Source organism: Pristis pectinata, chromosome 21, assembly GCF_009764475.1.
Source record: "Pristis pectinata isolate sPriPec2 chromosome 21, sPriPec2.1.pri, whole genome shotgun sequence".
Lineage (NCBI taxonomy): Eukaryota > Metazoa > Chordata > Chondrichthyes > Rhinopristiformes > Pristidae > Pristis > Pristis pectinata.
This window is the reverse complement of record NC_067425.1, coordinates 4,567,652-4,589,687: the sequence shown is the minus strand read 5'-3', so window position 1 is coordinate 4,589,687 and position 22,036 is coordinate 4,567,652. Positions and strand designations below refer to the sequence as shown.

General features: G+C 38.3%; 1 protein-coding gene across 1 annotated transcript in view; it reads left to right on the top strand.

Moving 5' to 3' along the window:
- The window catches only part of brip1 (BRCA1 interacting helicase 1), a 394,954-nt gene that overhangs the window by 180,809 nt on the left and 192,109 nt on the right, over positions 1-22,036 (top strand). Inside the window, exons 17-18 of the mRNA XM_052035938.1 lie at positions 15,060-15,172; positions 17,336-17,418. Coding sequence (XP_051891898.1) covers positions 15,060-15,172; positions 17,336-17,418 — 196 coding nt within the window. The remainder of the gene's footprint in view (positions 1-15,059; positions 15,173-17,335; positions 17,419-22,036) is intronic.

Here is a 22,036-nt window from a genome sequence, read left to right as displayed (position 1 = left end):
TGGTTATACATGGAATTACAACGATTAAATAAGCCTTTTGATAAAGCCCCACATGACATATTCACAAAGAAACTAAAAGCCCATGTGATCCTAGGGAAGTGGCAAGTTAGACTAAAGTTGAGTCAGTAGGAAAGATCAAAGTGTCATGGTCAATAGGAGTTTTAGTGACTGACGGGCTATATTCGGTGGCATTCTGCAGGACTTAGTACTATGTCCCTTGCTTTTCATGAATTAATAACTTGGACTTAATTTTTTTATCATCATCTAACGAATTAATTAAGAGTGAGGAAGAAAGTTCTTAGCTGTAGGAAGCTATTAATGCTTAGGTAGGCACAAAGGTAACAAATGGAATTTGAACTAGAGTATGAGGTAATGTATTTTGGGAGGGTAAGCAAAACAAGGGACTTCACACTAAACAGTAGGATACCAAGAAGTGTGGAAGAACAGAGAGATCATGGACTGTGTGCCCACTGGGTGGTTAAGAAGGCAAATAAGTATATTTGCCTTTATTGCCTGAGGTATAGAATGGAAAAGAAGGGAGGCAGTATGAAATGCTAGTTCAACCACAACTAGAGTACGTTGTACGGTTCAGGTTCCCACACTACAGGAAGGATGCGATAGCACTGTAGCGGGTGCAAAGAAGATAGACAAGGGTATTTCCAGGGCAGGAGAGTTAAGATTATGAAGAGAGACTGACGACTGGACTTGCTTCCTTTGGAACAAAGGAGACTGGAGATTTACCTAAGGTGTTTTAAACTGAGAGGACTAGACGGTGAACAAGAACTACCTGTTTCCTTGTCAGGAAGGTCAATAATGGAGGACACTGACTTGTCAAGGTATTAGGATTCGAGGGAAGTTGAGGAATATTTTCATTCAAAGGAAGGTTGAAGCCTAGAACTCAATACCTGAAAGGGTGTTGGAAGCAAAAACAATTTTTTTTTGCAAGGTACCTTGATGAGCATGTGAAGGGACGTAACCTACAGTGCTATGAACTGAGAACTGGAAAGTGGGTGTGACTCACCCACTTATTAAACTGAAAAGTTCCATTTCTGGCCAGCATGGACACAAACAGCCCAGAATGATTTTTTTCTACACTTTAAGCATGAAAAGAAAGTTCATGTGAACTATTGCACCTGGCATATTTCCTAGGTTTCTCAGTTTAATAAAACACATTTTCTGGCAGCTCATGTATAACCACAACCAAGCTGTTTTGCCAAATGTTTGGATACAGGTGGAGTTCTTCATAATCCTGGGGCATATGTAGTACAGGTTGAGTTTGACTACATATGCTCCAAATGCTGATTCACTTCATGCTAAAGAGAAATTCTGTTTAAATAATAAATGCACTTAATATAACCTGAATAGAGTCATAGAAACATTAACCTGAAATATTGGCTGTTTCTTTTTCCACACATGCTGCCTATTGTGCTGAGCTTTTCCAGAATTTTCTCTTTTGATTTCAGATTTCCAGCATCTGTAGTTTTTTTTAATTTTCATTTACTGTATTTGCAATTCTCCCTCCAATTTCTTTGTATGGTATTGGTATTCTGAATTTTGAATATGAACTGCAATGCTTTCCCCATTAAAATCATCAATTGGAGCAGTTTTTTAATCTTTTACTTTCCATGTGAAGCAGCTGTGTTAAGAGAAGCAGGAGAATTGCCTCCCAATTCCAGCAGGCTTTCACATTTCTCCATCAGTTTCGGGGAATATAAAAACACTTTTCTTTTCCAGTACCATTTGACCACTGTGACGTACGTGAGATTTATTTTTACTTTGAACATCAAACAGACATGTGTCTGCCTCTTTTAAAACCAGATGGAACCATTCATTCAGATCCAAAGACTTTCCTGACTGCTCTTTCATTTCCCAATCTTTTTGTTCCTTTTTACTCCTATTGTTTTGTTGCTGTTTAAGTGTTGTATTCCAGTATCTTTTACAATTTATTTGTTTTCAGTATTACTCAATTCATTATGTTATTTTTGCTCTATTTTGCCTTAAATTGTTTTCAGCTTTGCTTTCATGCACCTACTGCATTAATCAGTATTTATCTACTGTTTTTGATTTTTTTCATTGTTCAAATTTGTTTTCTCAGATTCCTTTTGTCCCCAATTATTTAGTTAGTCGTTCTTTTATTTACTAGGTAAGACCTGTAAGTAACTATTGTTAGTAGCTTCTTTAGTTGCATTTCCTTTGTGCCTAGCTTGAATAAATAAAAGTACATGCATGATAAAATGTACATGGATTCATAAATAAAATTACCTTCTGATATTTTGAGAAAGGTGGATGAAATGCAAAACTCAGCAGTGGAATTTTTTTTATTATTTTTTTGTTTGGTTTGGCAACTTCATAGAGTTGTACAGCACGGGAATAGGCCCTTCTGCTCCAGTCAGCTATGATGCCTATCTACTCTAATTCCATTTGCCTGCATTAGGCCCATATCCCTCTATTCTTTCCTATCCAAGTACCTGTCCAAATGCCTCTTAAACATTGTAATTGTATCTCCCTCCACCACTTCCATATAACCACCATCCTCTGTGTGGAAAACTTGTCCCTCACATTTCCTTAAAATTTCTTCCCCTCACCTATGCCCTCTAGTTTTAGACTTTCATCAACCTTAGGAAAAGACTCTGACTATTACCCTATTTATGCCCCTCATAATTTTATACACCTCTATAAGGTCACCCTTCAACCTCCTCTGTTCCATTGAGAATGAACCCAGGCTATCCAATCTCTCATAAATACAGCCCACCATTCCATGCAACATCCAGGTGAGTCTTCTGTACTCTTTCTTATGCTATCACTTCCTTCCTGTTGTGTGGCGACCAGAATGGTACACCATATTTCAGGTGTGGCTCGACCAGTGTTTTATACAGCTGCAACATGACATCCATTGTCTTGGCCAGTGAAGGCAAGCATGTCGAATGCCTTTTCCACAACCCTATCCACCTGTGTCGCTGTTTTCAAGGAGCTATGAGCTTGGTCTCTCTGTACATCAAGACCCATAAGGTCACTGCCATTTACTGGATATGTCCTGTTAGTATTTGACTGGCCTAAATGCATTACTTTACACTTGTCCGGATTAAATTCTACCTGCCATTGTTTCCACCCAGCTTTTCAAATGATCTATGTCTGTCTGCATCCTTTCACATCCTTTGCTATCTAATACTCCATCAATTTTTGTGTCAATAGCAAACTTACTAATCAGTCCACCTACATTCTCATCCAAGTCAACAGTGGTCCCAGGACTGATCCCTGTGATTACACCACTGGTTACAGACATCCAGTCAGAAAAATACCCCTCGACCTCTACCCTCTGCCTCCTACCACCGAGGCAATTTTGGATCTAGTTTGCCAACAAATCTTGAATCCCATGTGCCCTAACCTTCTGGACCAGCCTACCAAAAGTTCATGTAATCTCATTCATCGTCCCATCTTCATCAATTTTCTTGGTTACCTCCTTAAACTCAATCAGATTTGTGAGACAAGATTTCAGCTGCACTAAACCATGTTAACCCCTAATCAGTCCCTGCCTTTCCAAGTGAACAGAAATTCTGTCCCTTTTTTTTCCCCCAATAATTTCCCTGCAATTCACCAGCCTGTAGTTTCCTGGCTTATCCCCACTGCCCTTTTTGAATAAGGAACAACATTCGCTATCCTCCAGTGATGTTAATATCTGAAATGGAAATGTAGCAAAATCCAGCTTATAACCATTTTAGGCCAACTTGCAGACATTTGTAGCCAAATTTACCTTCTAAGCAATTGAGTTGTGCTATTGTTATAACATGTGTTAGTAATATGAGATACATAATATTGGAAGTATACAAGGAATGTGTGAGGCAAATAATTAATATTATTAAAAATTAAGATAAATCTGTTAAATATAGTTCCCATCATTATTTGAGAATGAATGCACAAAAGACAAGCTTTCCCAAGGTTATATTTTGTGCATTCATTCTCAAATAATGATGGGAATTATAATATACTTCTTATCCATGAAATTCCAAGTTGGGATTAAATAGCATTTTAATTTTTATGAATCATTTTTACTATTTTAATCTCTCTGAAAACCTTGAGGCAAGTTTTGGCATCCTGTCGAACTGTGTGCCATCTCTTTGAAAATCGATATCTTGGCCCAGACCAAATCACCAATCCCCTTCTTAAATCCACCCACATGCACCCACTTTCCAGCTGGTTGCCGGATAGCTATCAAATCTGAGAATAAGCATAGGCTTGCTATCTTCTTTTCCCCCATTCCCCCGTATTGCCCAAAGCATTGAGGTCAATTGTACAACCCCTCCTGTCTGCTGGCATCAGCAAGCTGAGAGCTTCTGGTTTGTTACACTAGTTACCATATTGGATATAGCTTTATCCCTGTGGTCTTCAGGTGAGCCCTACTCCTTCACTTTCAATAGTTATATAAATAGACATTCAAAAATATCAGTCCATTGATTGACATCCCTACATTTTGTCCATTTTCAAATTTACTCTAGAATGGTTTTAAAGCAAGACATCAAATCTGTAATGGTGATGAATGAGTAACAACAGAATTTTTCATATGGTTACGCCAAAGACGATATTAAAAAAATTAATCTGTGAGGATATACTTTGAGATGCTATGTCAATGTGACCTGTAGAGCATTATGATCAGATTTGTAAATAATGGACAATTATTTTTTGACCAGCGGCATTTTATGTCAAAAGAATATTCACTTACAATTCTAAAAGGCTTGCCATGAATAGTGAATAATCATTTCTTAAATTTGTTTTTTTTATGAACTGATTATCTTCCTTTGTCAGTCAGTCATAGCAATTTTTATAATTATTAATCTGTTGAGTACATAAGCACTTGCAGCTTTCAAAGTGCACGGTTTCTATCGCCCATCATTATAAAATTGCTTTACCATGGATATCTGAAGTGGAATATGTAATGTAGAATTGTGAATTTGTCCATTTTAGCATCCTCTGTTTTCAGTGAACTAACGAGTGAATGGCAACAGAAAGAAAATATAAATTATCTCATCAAAAAAGTGGCAACCCATTCTAACGAATGATAAGATTACATGCTTTGACTTTCAGTAACCCCTCCTGTCCCAGCTTTCAATCTTGTATAGAAAGGAAAAATTACTTCCTTCTGTCTTTTGGAATGAAATTGCACAGTACTATCTACATATTTGTAGTTTTATTTGGGATGGTGTAGGTGACTTGGTGTGGAAATGTTCAAAGATAACTTTAAGCCAGGAGGGCTATAAGAGATTGTTAATCATAACAGATGTAAACTCTGATAAGGGTATTTTATTACTTTATCAGTAATGGATAATTACTTAGATATGTGGCTGCTAAATCCAGGTACGTTTCATTTATTTCATTAATTTAAATTTTGAGGACCACCTGTACTTCACCTCTAGAACTTTTCATTGAATGCCGAACTTTCCATTTATTTAATTTTCCAGGACTACCCCACACATGTCTAACTTAATTCCCTATTATTTTGTTTCAGTTTTTTTGTAAATTGAAAATGATTATTGACCTTTGTCTAATTACTGTAAGTAATATGTATACATTAAAATTTAAAAATTGACTCCAGTTATGTTTTATATTGATGTATTGGGCATTAGTATAGAAACCTGCTCTGACAATGCCCCTAAAATAAGATGGTTTGAACATGTGTAAAGCTCACTACACCAGTGCTTCTAATGACATTACAGTTGATAATCTGCTGTCTTTTAAATTAGACGGAGCTGCCCCAACCTATAATCAGCTTGGTTTCCCCGCACAGTGTAATGAAAAGATCATTATTGCAGAGGAATATTTTAGACATTCATTGTTGGAATAGTCGTGGGTAGCTCATTTGGTGTCATGTTAGATTGTTTCATGTTTGTTGGAGGAATGAATTATATTCTCATATATTAATCCCAATATCTGATAAATTGAATCAAATGATCATTAATTTGATAAAGAAAAATGTAAATAATATTAGGGACAAGTCACAGGAAGTACAATGAAGTTCTTTTCATTAGTGGGTTATCACTTATATCTGTAAGCATCTATTTACTTGCAGTTATGGGAGATTATAAATTGGTCAGAACTGTCATTTTTTTTCCTATGAAGCATACAAACGCACAGTTGAGCATTTTTCATAGATCTTCTGTGTGCATTTGTTCTGTATATGTGAAGCAGATTGAAATTGTTTCCTAATTCATTGTCATGCAACAATGAATTGTAAATTGCATATATTGGCTGTGGTGTGGATTATGCACTGATTTATAAGAAAGCATATTGGAATTGATGTAAAACATATTAAAATGAGCACCGCATCTATCCTTCATGGTTGCTTGATTTCCACCTAGTTTGTTTTTATATGCTTGTTTGAATCAAGCCTAATAAAATGGGCATCAACCACAATGCCTCATTGCATTTAAACTATACAGTGTTTTTTAACCTCTGCTTTGGTGCTGCTTTAAAAATGCAACTGTTCATATAATGAAATTAAATTTAAAGTGACATGTTTCTGTAAAGATAAAATGTTTTGTGGTATTCAAAGTGGATTTGTTTTTCATTTCAATATTCCAGACTAGATGGGGAACAAAAAAGGGTTAGGCACTTTGTTCCTTTGCAGTGTTTCATACTGTATTTGCTGGTAGTTGATAGACTATCGAATCAATTATCTCAAATCAGCAGAAAGTGAGTATTACTGTGCAGTAAAAACGCACATCCTGAGAACAAATTCAGCTGCCATGGCACAGCATTTATATGAGAATCAACACTTCTGCTCATGTTGGGTTTCTGCTGGAAGAAGGAATCATGAGCAGGAATCTGCTTTAATCAGCCCGTTGCCATCACAGGATTTAAAAAAAACTTAAGTATTCACCGTCTGATTTTGTATATAATCATATTGTCCTGGTACATGTTTCAAGTAAATCATCTTGATGTTGATCATTTTCTTTAAAGCAACCTTTAAAGCTACTTACATTTGGAAGGTTTATATGTATGGTTTAATCAGTGGTCACAGAGTACCTGTAGTTTGGCACCATTTCATTTCATACTATTTGTCCAGTGAAGTCCAGTGTATTCATTTCTGCACCCATGCCTACTAGTTTCAATTCTTAGCATATCCTTAAGGACCATTGCGAATTAAATTTTTGAGCTTGGATCACAAGCAGTAAATTTAGGTCTTGATTTGCATACTGGGTGTAAGCAACACCCATGAACCTGCAGTGTCGGAGCAGAAAAAGCTGCTGCTTTAAAGCTCTAGTGACCTAGGTTTGATCCGGACTTTGGTTGCTGTATGTTTGGTGTTTACATAATTTTCCCTGTGACCACCTGAGTTTTTTCCGGGTGCTCTGGTTTTTTGCCCATGTAGCAAAGACGTGCTAGTAGGTTGTTTGGCCACTGTAAATTACCCTTCGTGTAGGTGGATGGCAGGAAAATCAGGGGGGAGTTGATGGGTGTGAGAGGGAGAATATGTTACAAAGAAATAGATGAGGGAAAAGGGACAGATGCGTGTGTTCTGAGAACCAGCACAGAGTTGATGGGGCAAATGGCCACCTTCCGAATCGTTGCAAAATACAAGAAATCAAATGAACGTGTCTGTTTATTTGACTTAGACCATAGGACATAAGAGCAGAATTAGGCCATTCAGTCCTTCGAGTCTGCTCCACCATTCAATCATGGCTGATTTATATTTCCCTCTCAACCCCATTCTTGTGCCTTCTCCCCATAACCCTTGATGCCCTTACTAATCGAGAACCTTTCAACCTCTGCTTTAAATATACCCAATGACTTGGCCTCCACAACCATCTGTGGCAATGAATTCCACAGATTCACCACCCTCTGGCTCAAGGTGATTACTCCCTATCTCTGTTCTAAAGGAACGTCCTTCTATTCTGAGTCTGTGCCCTCTAGTCCTTGACTCTCCCACTAATGGAAACATCCTCTCCACTTCCCCCTCATCCTTCTAAACTCCAGTGAGTACAGGCCCAGAACCATCAGATGCTCTTTATACATTAACCATTTCATTCCCAGGATCATTCTTGTAAACCACCTCTGGACCCTCTCCAATGCCAGCACATCCATCCTTGGATATGGGGCCTAAAACTGCTCACAATACTCCAAATGTGGTCTGACCAACACCTTATAAAGCTTCAGTATTACATTCTTGCTTTTATATTCTTGTTCTCTTGAAATGAATGCTATAACTGCATTTTCCTTCCTTACTACCGACTTAACCTGTAAGTTAACCTTTAGGGAATCCTGTACTAGGAGCCCCAAGTCCCTTTGCACCTCCGATTTCTGAATTTGCTCCCCGTTTAGAAAACAGTCTACACCTTTATTCCTTCTACCAAAGTGCATGAACATACACTCCCCTATGCTGTGTTCCATCTGCCACTTCTTTGCCCATTCTCCCAAACTGTCCAAGTCCTTCTGCAGACTCCCTGCTTCCTCAACACTACCTGCCCCTCTACCTATCTTTGTATCATTTGCAAACTTGGCCACAAAGCCCTCAATTCCGTCATCCAGATCATTAGCATATAACGTGAAAAGTAGCAGACCCAACACCAACCCTGCAGAACACCACTAGTCACTGGCAGCCAACCAGAAAAGACCCCCTTTATTCCCACTCTTTGCCTTCTGCCAATCAGCCAATCTTCTATCCATGCTAGTACCTTTCGTGTAATATCTTGTTTAGCAGCCTCGTGTGGCACCTTGTCATAGGCCCGAAAATCCAAGTAAACAACATCCACTGACTTTGTCTATCCTACCTGTTACTTCCAACATATTTATCAGGTAAGATCTCCCCTAAAGGAAACATGCTGACCGGCCTATTTTATCATAAGCTTCTAAGTACCCCAAGACGTCATCCTTAATAATGGACTAACACGTTACCAACCACTGAAGTCAGGCTAACTGGCCTATAATTTCCTGTCTTTTGCCTCCCTCCTTTCTTAAAGAGTGGAGTGACATTTGCGATTTTCCAGTCCTCCGGAACCATTCTTGACTCTAGTGATTCTTGAAAGATGACTACTAATGCCTCCTCAATCTCTTCAGCTACCTCCTTCAGAACCCTGGGATGTAGTCCATGCAGTCCAGGTGCATCATCTACTTCCAGACCTTTCAATTTCCCAAGCGCCTTCTCCTTAGTAATGGCGACTACACTCATTATTCTCCCTGACTCTCGAATTTCTGGCACGTTGCTGGTGTTTTCCACAGTGAAGGCTCATGCAAAATACTTATTCAGTTCATCTGCCATTTCTTTGTTCCCCATTACTACCTCTCCAGCATCATTTTCCAGCGGTCCAGTGTCCACTTTTGCATCTCTTTTGCTCTTTATGTATCTGAAAAAACTTTTGGTATCCTCTTATATTATTGGCTCGCTTACCTTCATATTGCATCTTTTCTCCCCTTATTGCTTTTTTAGTTGCCTTCTGTTGGTAGTTTTTGGTGGTTCTATAGGGTGAATGTTAATCAAGACAGCCAAGGAATGCCCTGGACTATTTACGTCAAGATAGATTGGCCCTTGGTGTACTGTCTCATGTAAAGGATGGCATCTCTGATAATATCACCCTCCCTCAGTGCTGTACCAATGTATTCACCTAAATTGTGTACTTACAATGTTGTGTCGGCACAACATTGTGGGCCAAAGGGCCTGTACTGTGCTGTAGTGTTGTGTGTGTAACTTCTGAAATTGCACAATCCCAGAATTAGGGAAGAGTCTTAGTAGTGAACCAAGCTGTTAATCGGTTGCCAACTTTTAAATCATCTTTGCCAAAATTGGTAATAATGATTGGAAACGTGCTCAATAATTTTGTTCATTGCAGGAGTATTTATTAAAATATAATCTTAAAAGATAATTCATAAAGCATATTTAAATGAAGGCTCAGTGGCAGTCAACATGGTTGCTCACAGACTGGTCATTTAAAATAGTGAGACAGTTATTTGAAAGGAATTTTCAAAAGTTGTCATTTTTTTCAATAATTGATCTTCTTATTTGGTTAATTTGCTATATCTAGGAACTCTGTTCTTGCTTTCTTCATCAGAGTACACTGCTGTCTTATTTCATCATAAAATTATCTTAACCTTGTCTCTCTATTTCCTCATCACTAGTAATGAGTTAATATAGCTAATGCTCTTTTACAATTCCTGTATAAAATTCTCATTTACCAACTAACTTGCAATCCTATTTGTTAAAGTAAAAACTGGTCTCATTGTAATATACATAAAGGAAAAGAAATTGATTGAAACACTTTCACAGTAATTAAACACAGTAACTGGGCAGTGCAGGACTAGATATAATCCCCTGCAGTATGTTGTCCCTATAAGCCATTTAAGCATTAAGATTATATAATTATTCAGTCAAATGTTGAGAAATCCATTGCATGTCGAGTAGCTTTCAAGGGAAGGAAATAATATTTTTTAAAAAATTAATGCAATATATCATTTTTCATTTTTATTCAGTCATTCTTTGGGATTTGGGCATCACTGGCAAGGCCAGCATTTATTGCCTGCCCCTACTTGCCCCTTGAGAGGCTGTCCTTGTGGCTTGCTTAGGGCATTTTGGAGGGTATTTAAACAGTGGAACTGGGTCCACATTTAGACCAGACAAGGTAAGGATTTCCTTGTCTCAAGGGCATTAGAGAACCAGATGGGGTTTTTACAACTATCTGGTAGTTTTTGTGATTATCATTACTAGCACTAGTTATTGTTTATTTCCCCAAATTTCAGATTAGTAGCTGAATTCAACTCTGCCCTGAAATTCAGTTCTTTGGATTGTTAACCTAGGCCCCAGAATTACTGGTCCAGTAATTTAACTGCTGCACCATCACTGTACCCACTAACTGTGATATAATCTTTGAGGTTCAGCCACCTGGTATTGCAACTTTTTCAGCGATATCATCTAAAGCACTGAGAAGAGAAAGAACTTTTAAATCCAGTGGATTTTTTTCATCAAATATGAATCCTCTGTTTTTTATGTTACTAGATTTGAAGTTTATGCAATGTGTAAACTTTTGCAATCATGTTTATTTTTTTGGTTTATGATGAGAAATTTCTGTTCTTTATACAATGACGTTAATAGTTTGACTTTTTGTACATTTCTGCACATCAAATAATTAAATTTGAACACACATGTTCTTTTGGCATCCTTTCAATCTTCAAAGTGGATAATGTTTCTTTGTGCAGCTGTAAAAATAAACATTCAAAAACATTATCATTTGGAAAGTCAGGCTAGAAACTGTTATGCAATTATTTCCTAACATGACAATTGAATATTGTTTTTATTCATATACATGCACATGTACATGTATGTCATTTACACCTAATATGTGTGATTTAATTACTTGTAATACTACCTTGGCAACTATGGCAAAGTTTTCTCTTGCTGTTCCGTGATGATTACTTTTGGAGTTTGCCAAGTACAGGGGCTCCCTGGGTTACAAATGATCTAACTTACAGAAATTAGACTTTACACAAATTCTCCCATACATCTTTAAAGCATTTTTCAAGTTAGTGATAAAAATAAAATATTTCATGGTATTCATTAATGACTGTATATATTCCATTAATTTAATTATGGGCAGTGTTAGGGTGATTATCCAATGAAATGAAAGAATTGTAGCAAGTGTATGTAGAGCAATGCAATACAGGTAGCTATAAAAAATGGACATTTCTGACTTAGGAAGAAATCAGCTAATGGACAGTTCTCGGGAACATAATCTTATGTAACTTGGGGACTGCCTGTATTTATCCTTGTCCACTTTTAACTGAAGAATCACAAGCAATTGTTTTTCTTCTTGTGCCCAGACCATCATCTCTGTTATCACCCAGTGAACTCCTTTGGTTCCTGTCACGAACCAGCAACAAAAGAAACACACTGAGCATGATTCAGTGTTAAAAACTATTTTATTAATCACTACTTATGATAATACGTAAAATAAAAGTAAAAATGTTAGTATGTTAGAATTCAAAAATGTTAAACCTCGAACGTTAACCCCAAAACTAAACTCTTCGTGTGTGTGTGTGTGGCAAAGTCCAAAACTCCCAGTTCCGGAATGGTTCTTAAAGTTCAGTTCCACAAGCCATAAGGTGAAACATGAGCAAGGGCTTCTTCAACAACCACCGTTGTCTGAAGATAAGACATAGACGTAGGGAAACATAACGAGAGTAAATACGAAATCCAAATGTTCCACGATGGAACCCAAACGACACTCCAGTGTTTACTCGGTAGTGACTGCCTCACCCCGAAAAGCATCCGAATCGTGGTCGTCCACACACAAATACCTGTTTCCTTCTACAGGTCAGCAACAAAGTGAACTCCACCGGATTACTTCCAACTTCCATACATGGATTTCAGTGGCAAACACAGTTATTGTTTCTCATCCATCGATAGAGAAAACAAGCAGGCTGGTGTCTCTCTCCCTTCTCTCTCTTCTTCTTCTTCTCCTCCTTCTGACTTCTTCAACAACGTCATTACGTCCTTTATCTTCTATTGACGTAAGCACGCCCCACACACACATACACACACACTCTCTATCTTAAAGGGACTTTCACTGAGTCCGTAACATTCCCTTCTATTTCTCGTCTATATTTTTTGCCCCTCAGCAACATGATCCAAAAGCAAGGCATCCCCTTCTACATGTTAATGACGACATTAACCTCACTACTGTCTTTCTTGAATGTATGTAAATTGTCAGGCTGCTTCTTACACATTAATACTAGATGAACAGAAATTTCTTTCCATATTACAATAGGAAGGTCAAAGTCATTCTGCATTCTCTAGCTCCCTTCATAGCAGTTGTCTAAAACGGAACTGGATTGGTTACAACTTTTTTGTCACATTTGACTCTGCAAGGAGCTCTGAATACAAATACTCACCATTATGACTTCCACCTTCCCAAAATCACCTGATTCCACTCCCATCTGCTGCTGCAATCCTGAGCTGTGATTTTGTTACCTCCAAGCTTGACTATTCCAATGCAATATTGACAGGCCTCCCTCATTTTACACACTACAAACAAGGTGATCCAAAACTCTGCTGACACCAACTCTTAATTCTCTCCAGCTCCTTTTCACTAATTATCCCTTTACTTGCTAAACTGGCATTGCAGTCCTTTGGATTTAGGGTTCCCACCCTTGTTTTCAGTCTCGCCATAGACACACTCCTCCCTGTATCTATAATCTCCACCACTCGTATAATTTCTGAGGTATCCCTGAACCTCTAATTCTAGTCTCTAAATACAATTGCTTCACGGTCAGAGGTCACTTTTTCAGCTGCCAATCCTCCATGCATGGATTCTGTCCTTGACTCTCTACCTTTCTGCTTTGATATTGCACTACAAATCTTGCTCTTTGATCCCAAGCTGTCAATTGCCCTAGCATCTCTTTTTTAGTTATTTGGTTTGCAGGCATCACTCAAAAGTCTAGAATTTATTGCCCAAATCCATTTGCTTTTAAACTGAATGGCTCGCTAACCATTTCACAGACCATTTATCATCTTTTTTTGTTGGTCTAGTGTCTTAGTGTATAGACATTGTTCCCTTATCTAAAGAACAATAGTAGTCTAGATGAGGTTTTAAGAACAGCCCTTTGATTTCATCGTTACCATTGCTGTTGTTAAATTTCTTATTTTGTGGAATTGAGTTTACATATCACAATTGCTTTTGTGAGATTTGAATTTATATTTCTGGATTATTAATCCATGCCTCTGAGTTACTAGTAATCTACCCTTCCAAATCCCACCAGTGGCTCAGCAGGATATTATATTTCATAATGCTCTGTAGTGAATTTTACTGTGTTACTGTTTCCTCATCCTGCAAGCAGTTCCTTGGCAACATTATTGGTAGATGGATAAGATCAGCTTCCACATAAATACACACCCAGCTCTGCCTCTACAGCACAACTCTAAATGTCTGCTACCTTCATGTTGTTGGATAAATCATATCTCTAACTTTGGTAAAACCCAAATTTCACAGCCTTGCCATCATTTCCAGCTGCCTGTCTCTGGCAGAACAAAACCATTCAATTCTGAGCTGAGTTTCCAATCTCATATCCTTAGACCACCTATACCACTTTGAAAACATAGCCTACCTTCACCCCACCTCAGCCACCAGCTGTTGAAACTCTCTTTGTTACCATTTTATCTCCAGATTTGACTACTTAAGTGTTCTTCAAGGCAACTTTTCCTCCTTCCTTGGAATGATACAACTCATCCACACTCTGGTGCCTCTATCTGTTTCGCGTGAGAGTCACTAATCCATCCTTCCTTCCTCGTTCTTGCTGACCAGCCTTAGCTCCTGCTCCTCCAACAGTTCCAGTTTAAATCTCACATCCTTTTGTTTATACCCAGTCATGTTTGCCTGTTTCTCTAGTCTCCTTTTAGATTTTTCTTAAAACCTACAACATCTGCCAAGCTTTCTGCTGCCTTGGCTCAGTGCCCAATTCTCACTATGTGTCTCTGTGAAGTGCCTTGGGGCCCTTTTATAGATTGAAAGGTGCTGTGTAAGTGCAAATTGTTATTGAGATATTTGGTTTGTAAAAATATTTCTTGCAAACATTTGGTATAGCAAAATACTACAGAAGCTGGAAATATGTAAGGTAAACTGAAACTCTCAGAGGCACTCAGCAGGTCAGGTAGCATTTGTCCAAAAAATACAATTCACAACTGATTTTCAGGAAGGGTTCTACAGCGGAAATAATTGCAGGAAATGCTAGCAATGCTCAGCAAGTCAGGTAGCATTTGTGTGAAGAGAAACAGTTACCCTTTCAGGTCAACGACCTCTCATCCGACCGAAAGCACAAGAAAACAAGCACATCTTAAGTTGTAGAGAAAGGGGGAAGAATGGAGAGACTGTCTGGATAAGCATAGTGACCAAGAGAAGCCAATTTACATAAATGCTTTGCGGAATGTTGACTGACTTGTCATCTCAATGGGTGGTGCCTAGCCTGCTGAGTGCCTTCAGTAGGATTTTTATTGTTGGGTTCTTCAACCTGCATCATTACTATATTACACAATTTAGCACTTTTAAGACATAACTATTTGAACTGGGTCTATTGTTCCTCTTCAGGTAGAATTAAAACGGAAATATAACGACCAGCATTCAAGGACACGTGGTCTGCTTCCTGGAAGTCAGTGGTATGAGATTCAGGCATTTCGAGCATTGAATCAAGCCCTGGGAAGGTAAGAGTTCATGGTTAAGTCAAGAAATTCTTGAATTAGCTAGGATTTATGGAAGGAGCAAATAATGTTGGGGGAGGAGAGTTGACTTCAAAGTCCAGGTGAGGAACTTTGTAGACCAATAACTTGAAGGAAAATGCAGGCCTTATGGACAAATTTACATGCGTAAGGTCCTAATATACGGAAGGAAATAGGACTGCATATCATGGGTACTAGTGGGAATGTCTTTTGATTGATCGGGGTGCTAGAATTCAAATATGTCCAACGTTTGAATAGAAATCTTTTGAACCAACGCACCACAAAACAAAATTTGTGGAGTTGCTAAATTACTTGGGTACTTGTGTAATTTACAAATTCATTCACAGAAGCTGGAATCACTATACTGGATACTGCAATCTTCCAGTGTCAAATCCCTTAAACTGCAGTGTTCATCTGATTGAATACTTTTCAATAAATCACTTTGGATTGCAAGTTCCAGAGGTGATTTTTTTTAATGCTTTGCACTGCTGCATCTATTGATTGTTGAGAGTACCCATGAAATGTTAGCTCTATTAGGAGGCTTTCCGATCAGCTTGTTTTCCACATTCTTTGAGGTAGTACACTGTTATGAAATCATCCAGTGAAATACAGTTGTGGGATTAATAGTGAATCAAAAGGACAAAATGTTACTAACTTGTATTAAATTGAAAGTTTTAGTAAATTCAAGTTGCAAGGGCCTTTGAGAATGTTTTCTTAAGTGCCTTAGCCACAAAAAAAATTACTTTTGTTTTAGTTAAATTTGTTACATTTCAAATATTTCTGACCATATCTTGTAAAATGTTTGTTCCAATTTTTTTATCCTCTATATGTCTTATTGCATCTTAACAGAGTTGTAATCAGCAATATATACTTTGCTCTTATTTGGCTAATTGGAGCCCTTCTGTAGGGACAGTTCTACAAGAATTATGCTTTAGTAAAGGGCAGCAGTTAGCATAATGCTATTACAGCGCCAGCAACCCGTGTTCAATTCCAGCCACTGTCTGTAAGGAGTTTGTACATTCTCCCCGTGCCTGCGTGGGTTTCCTCCCACATTTTAAAGATGTACGGGTTAGGAAGTTGTGGGCGTGCTATGTTGGTGTCGGAAGCATGGCGACCCTTGTGGGCTGCCCCCAGAACACTCGGCATACAAATTGCATTTCACTGTGTGTTTTCATGCACATGTGACTAATAAAGATATCTTTATCAAGGCCTGCATTTTCCTTCAAGGTATTGGTCCTATTGATTTCTCAAAAAGTGTGTTTTCCAGTGCAAATCCCCATTGAAGCTTTTTCCAGGAGTCCTGTTGAACTCGTAGCAAAATACAAGCTAATGGAAAAACTCAGTGGGTTAAACAGCATCTGTGGAGGGAAATGGGCAGTTGATGTTTAGTGGGTCCAGCTGAAGGTTCTCAACCCAAGACATTGACTGTCCATTTCCCTACACAATGCTGCCTGACCCTCTAAATTCCTCCAGTAGCTTATTTTTTGCTCCAGATTCCAGCATCAGCAGTCTCTTGTGTCTCTGTTGAACCTACCCTGCGATGTAGGGTTTATTTTTTATTCATCAGGTAATGATCTCGTAACACAGTTTGTCAGTGAAAATCTTGTTGATCTCCCAAAGGTAAGTCCCAAACAATGCCACAGTAAGAACAGTTCGGGAGCCACCTATCAAACGTGTCTTCTTGGTCATTTGTGATCAGTTGGGTGACTGCAATTACATGTATTATTTTCCAGGATAACATATTTATAGTTTCCTTATGTGATAACACATTTTCTAGAAGGACATCTTATCTCCATCTTGAAGGATTCTAAGAAACCCTGTAGACTATCCTTTCCAGAGTCCTGTTCTACAGTTCCATCGTCTCCCTCTATGGTTCCTTAGGTTCCATGGATATCACCATATACTCACATCCCTAATATGTTGTTACTTTTGTCACCCTTGCCTTGTTTTCATCTCCTTATAAAGGAGTATAAAATATATATGCTGCAACTTCTGTAGAACTCTGAGGTTAGAGTGTTCTTTAGGGTATTCACCATCACAAATATACAGAAAATATTTATTTTTAAAGCTGAAAATGTTCTTTGGTATGGATAATAGTTGGATTGGAAAACAACTGATAGCAGAATGTAACTTTATTTACTCATATAGATGCATTCGACATAAGACTGACTGGGGAGCACTGATCCTGGTTGATGACCGATTTAGAAGTAATAACAAAAAATATATAACAGGTAAGGGACCACTAAGGTATGCTAATTAATTCATATTAATACATTCATAAGATAGCTGTAGATATTTGATCTAAAGTGATGTGGATGATCTAAAGTCCCACACGGTAGGCTGGCCCAGAAGGCCAGGGCACATGGGATCCAAGATGTGTTGACAAACTGGATCCAAAATTGGCTCAGTGATAGGAGGCAGAGGGTAGTGGTCGAGGGGTGTTTTTCTGACTGGAAGTCTGTGACCAGTGGTGTACTACAGCGATTGGTGCTGGACCATTGTTATTTGTCAGATATATAAATGACTTGGATGGAAATGTAGGTAGACTGATTTGTAAGTTTGCTGATGACTCAAAACTTGGTGGTGTCGTAGATAGTGAAGAAGGTTGTGAAAGGATACAGATGGGCATAGGTCAGTTGGAAAGTTGGGCAGAGTGATGGCAGATGGAATTTAATCCAGACAAGTGTGGGGTAATGCATTTTGGGTGGTCAAACACAAACAGTGCATGTACAGTAAATGGCAGGGACCTCAGGAATGTAGATGTACAGACGAAGCAAGTTCATAGCTCCCTGTAAATGGTGACAGAGGTGGATATTGAAGGAGGTATTCAACATACTTGCCTTCACAGGCCTAGGCATTGAGTATAAGAGTTGGGATGTCATGCTGCAGCTGTACAAAACTTTGGTCAGCCGGCACTTGGAGTATTGTATGAAGTTCTCATCACCACACTACAGGAAGAATGCGGTAGCAATAGACAGAATGCCAAAGAGATTCACCAAGATGCTGCTGGAATGGAGGCTTCACTTATAAGGAGAGATTGGATAGGCTGTGGTTATTCTCACAGGAATGCAGGAGGCTGAGGGATGAACTTAGAGGTTTATAAAATCATGCAGGGTATAGATAGGGTAGGTAGTATTTTTCCTAGTGTGGGGGAGTCTAAAGCTAGAGGAAATAGGTTTCATGTTAGAGAGGAGAAATTTAAAGGTGTTTTTCCACATGGAACGAGCTACCAGAGGAAGTAGTAGAGGTAGATCCAATTATAATGTTTTAAAGGCATTTGGACAGGTACTTGGATACAACATGGGCCTAATGCAGGAAAATCGGCCTAGTGTATTGGTATTGGTTTATTATTGTCACTTGTACCGAGGTACAGTGAAAAGCTTGTCTTACAAACTGATCGTACAGGTCAATTCATTACATAGTGCAGTTATATTGAGTTAGTACAAAGTGCTTTGATGTAGTACGGGTAAAAACAGTAACAGTACAGAGTAAAGTGTCACAGCTACAGAGAAAGTGCAGTGCAATAAGGTGCACGGTCACAACAAGGTAGATTGTGAGGTCATAGTCCATCTCATTGTATAAGGGAACCGTTCAATAGTCTTATCACAGTGGGGTAGTAGCTGTCCTTAAGTCTGGTGGTACGTGCCCTCAGGCTCCTGTATCTTCTACCTGATGGAAGAGGAGAGAAGAGAGAATGTCCCAGGTGGGTGGGGTCTTTGATTATGCTGGCTGCTACACCAAGACAACGAGAGGTAAAGACAGAGTCCAAGGAGGGGAGGCTGGTGTCCGTGATGCACTGGGCTGTGTCCACGACTCTCTGCAGCTTCTTGCGGTCCTGGGCAGAGCAGTTGCCATACCAAGCCGTGATACATCCAGATAGGATGCTTTCTATGGTGCATCAGTAGATACGCACCATGATTGGCATGGACGAGTTGGGCTGAAGGGCCAATTTCTGTGCTGTACAACTCAGATTCTCATGGAAAGATGATACAAGGGCATAATCAGAAGAGCCGTATACATTGAAAGAATCTAAAAGGAGGAAAAATATTAAATTGATATGCAAATAAAAATCTGGAGCATTGTTCATCATGAAAATTGTTGGATCAGATTTGCTCTAAAGCACTGCAACAAGATTGAGAATGTCAAACTACTTCCCATTTGTCACTGGATGGTGCTATAGCTCTGTTTTGGCATTTCAGTTTTGAAAATAATGGGAAACAGCTGCTTGAGATATGACTAGACCATAAAAATTTTATTTGCATCGGATTCTTAAGTAATGCTGCTATTCCTTGCCAATGCAGCAGAATTTGGCTGAAAAAACATTATGTAACGTGTGTTATACTAAGACTGTGCCACATTAACCTTTTTCTCTGCCAAATGAATAGGAGCTCCTTATGAGTAACACAACAGATCTAATGATGTAATGTTTTAAGGGTTAAGAAAAAATATTTATTCCTAGTGTACCCATGAGTGGCTGACTTGTAAAATTTTATAGAGCACATGAGCACCTGTAAATCTTTAGAGGGTACACTCAAGTGAAATGTTTTGACTTTGAGAATTCCATGCATTTAAAATACAGATAATGGGAATTGCTCCAAATGCAAAGAGGCAATTAAGAGTTTGAGCAATTTTCAAAATAGTTCTTACCACTTCACTTTTCTACCTGCATTTTATCCTCTCTCCATTTTTTTAGATTCCCTTGTGCCATATATATTTCCTAAGTTGCGATACAGAGTCAGCAAGAGATGGGCTCCTACTTACCCTCCACCCCTTCTTGGGAGAAAATGTAAAAATAAGCCTCTTTTCTGTTCCAAGAATATGCCTTGGATTCATCTTCAAAAGAGTGCTCCTAATACAAAAATGTGTTGCTTTCATATCCTTATCCAGCCATTTTTAAGGGCTGCCTGAGTCAACTGCCTATTACTGCTGAAAAATGGCCAATTGTATTTTGCAAGTTCATACACTAAGACCCTGCCCCTGTTTAATTCTGTCTTAAGAGAGATTTTCATCCCTCCATTGTGGGTTGAACTCCCAGACTGCATTCCAATATTGCACAAACACACTCCACCAGCTTTTAGTTAAATGATTTCCATTAGTACCCAGGATTAGGAATGGAAAAATTGGTTATTGCTATTTTATATAAAAACAGAAAATGCTAGATCAGGCCACATCTATGGAAAGAGAAACAGCACCAACATTTCAGGTTGAAGACCCTTTGTCAGAACTGGAAAAGTCAGAAAGCAAGTTAGTTTTAAATTGCAGAGAAGGTGTAGTTCAGGATGATAAAGGAAATATCTCTGAAAGGGTGAGGTCACGGTTGCCCAGATGATTCCATAGTTGATGGACCTGTCCAGTTAATAGATTAATGAAGGATGTTAGAGAGCTCAAAAACACAGAGAGATATTAAAGCAGTGAAATGCAAGTCAGAGCTATTGCTGAAACCTGAAGCCAAAAAGCAAATGCTGGAAGTGCCCAGCAGATCAGATGGTGTCTGTGGAGAGAGGTAAACCAAGGTGCTGTTCATCTGTTCCATTTCATCAAAACAGGCAGGCCAGAGTGGGAGTAGGATGGAGAATTAGTGTTACAGGCAACTGGAAATTCGGGGTCACTCTTGCAGACTGAACAGAAGTGTTCTTCAAAGTGGTAATTTTTCCAATGTAAAGGACACCATATTGTGAGCACAGAATACAATACATTAGATTGGAAAAAGTGCAGGTGAATCAGTTCTTCAACGAATATACTGCTTGGGTCCCTGGATGGTGGGAAGAAGCAAGGTAAAAGGACAGATATTGCATCTCCAGCAGTTGCAGATGATGAAGTTGGAAGAGTGGACCAGGGAACTAAGAACCATCAAAGTTTCTCTTTCCACAGATGCTGCCTGCCATGCTGATATTTCTAGCATTTTTTGTTTTTCTTTCAGACTTCCAGCATCTGCAGTTTTTTTTATTTTCAAGACCTGTTTTAGTCTTTGTCCTGCAACGAGACAAGCTTAATTAGTAATTTCATGCTAAGACATTCTATAGGGAGAAAAAATGAGAATATGATAGAACTTTATATTCCATTTAGGAGCGGCACAATTCTTTTGGAAATTAGGTTTTGAATAATAGTAAAGCCATGTACAATTATATGAGAGTTTAATTGGATTATGTGTATTGGGAAATTATATTAAAAGGTTTAGCAGTAGAAAAACAACAGCAAATGTTTCAAGAAATACTGCATAATTCTCAATTATAAAATTATGTACATTCCTTTGAGAAATAAAACTTCCATAATGAAAAGTTTAATGGTAATGATATTAGATTAAATGAAGAGGTTTATAATTATACCATGCAAAATGTTAAACCTGACCATATATAGAGTTTTAGAAACCAGCAATAGATAACTCAAAAAAAATGATAAAAAGGAAGATGGAATGTTTTGCAAGTAACATATTCAAAATAACATATAAACACCTGTAATTATGTTAAAATGAAGAGGATAACAAAAATAGATATGAATCCATTGGAGGCAAAAGAGGAGAAATTATAACGAGAAATAAAGAAATGGCTGAGGCACTAAACAAATCTTTCTTCACCATAGAAGCCACACTAAACATTTCAGAAATGTAGTCTGAAGTTAATGTAATTAATAATAGTAAAGAGAAAATACCAGAAATTATATAGATTAAAAACAAACTAATTCTCTGGATCTGATAGCCTGTATCCAGGGATCTAAAAGTTGTGGCTGCAGAGAAACCAGATTCATCATTGATAATCTTCCAAAATTCCATAGATTCTGGAACACTTAGTAGCAAATGTAACACTGTCATTCTTGGGAGTCGGGAGAGAGGAAATGGGTAACTAACTATAA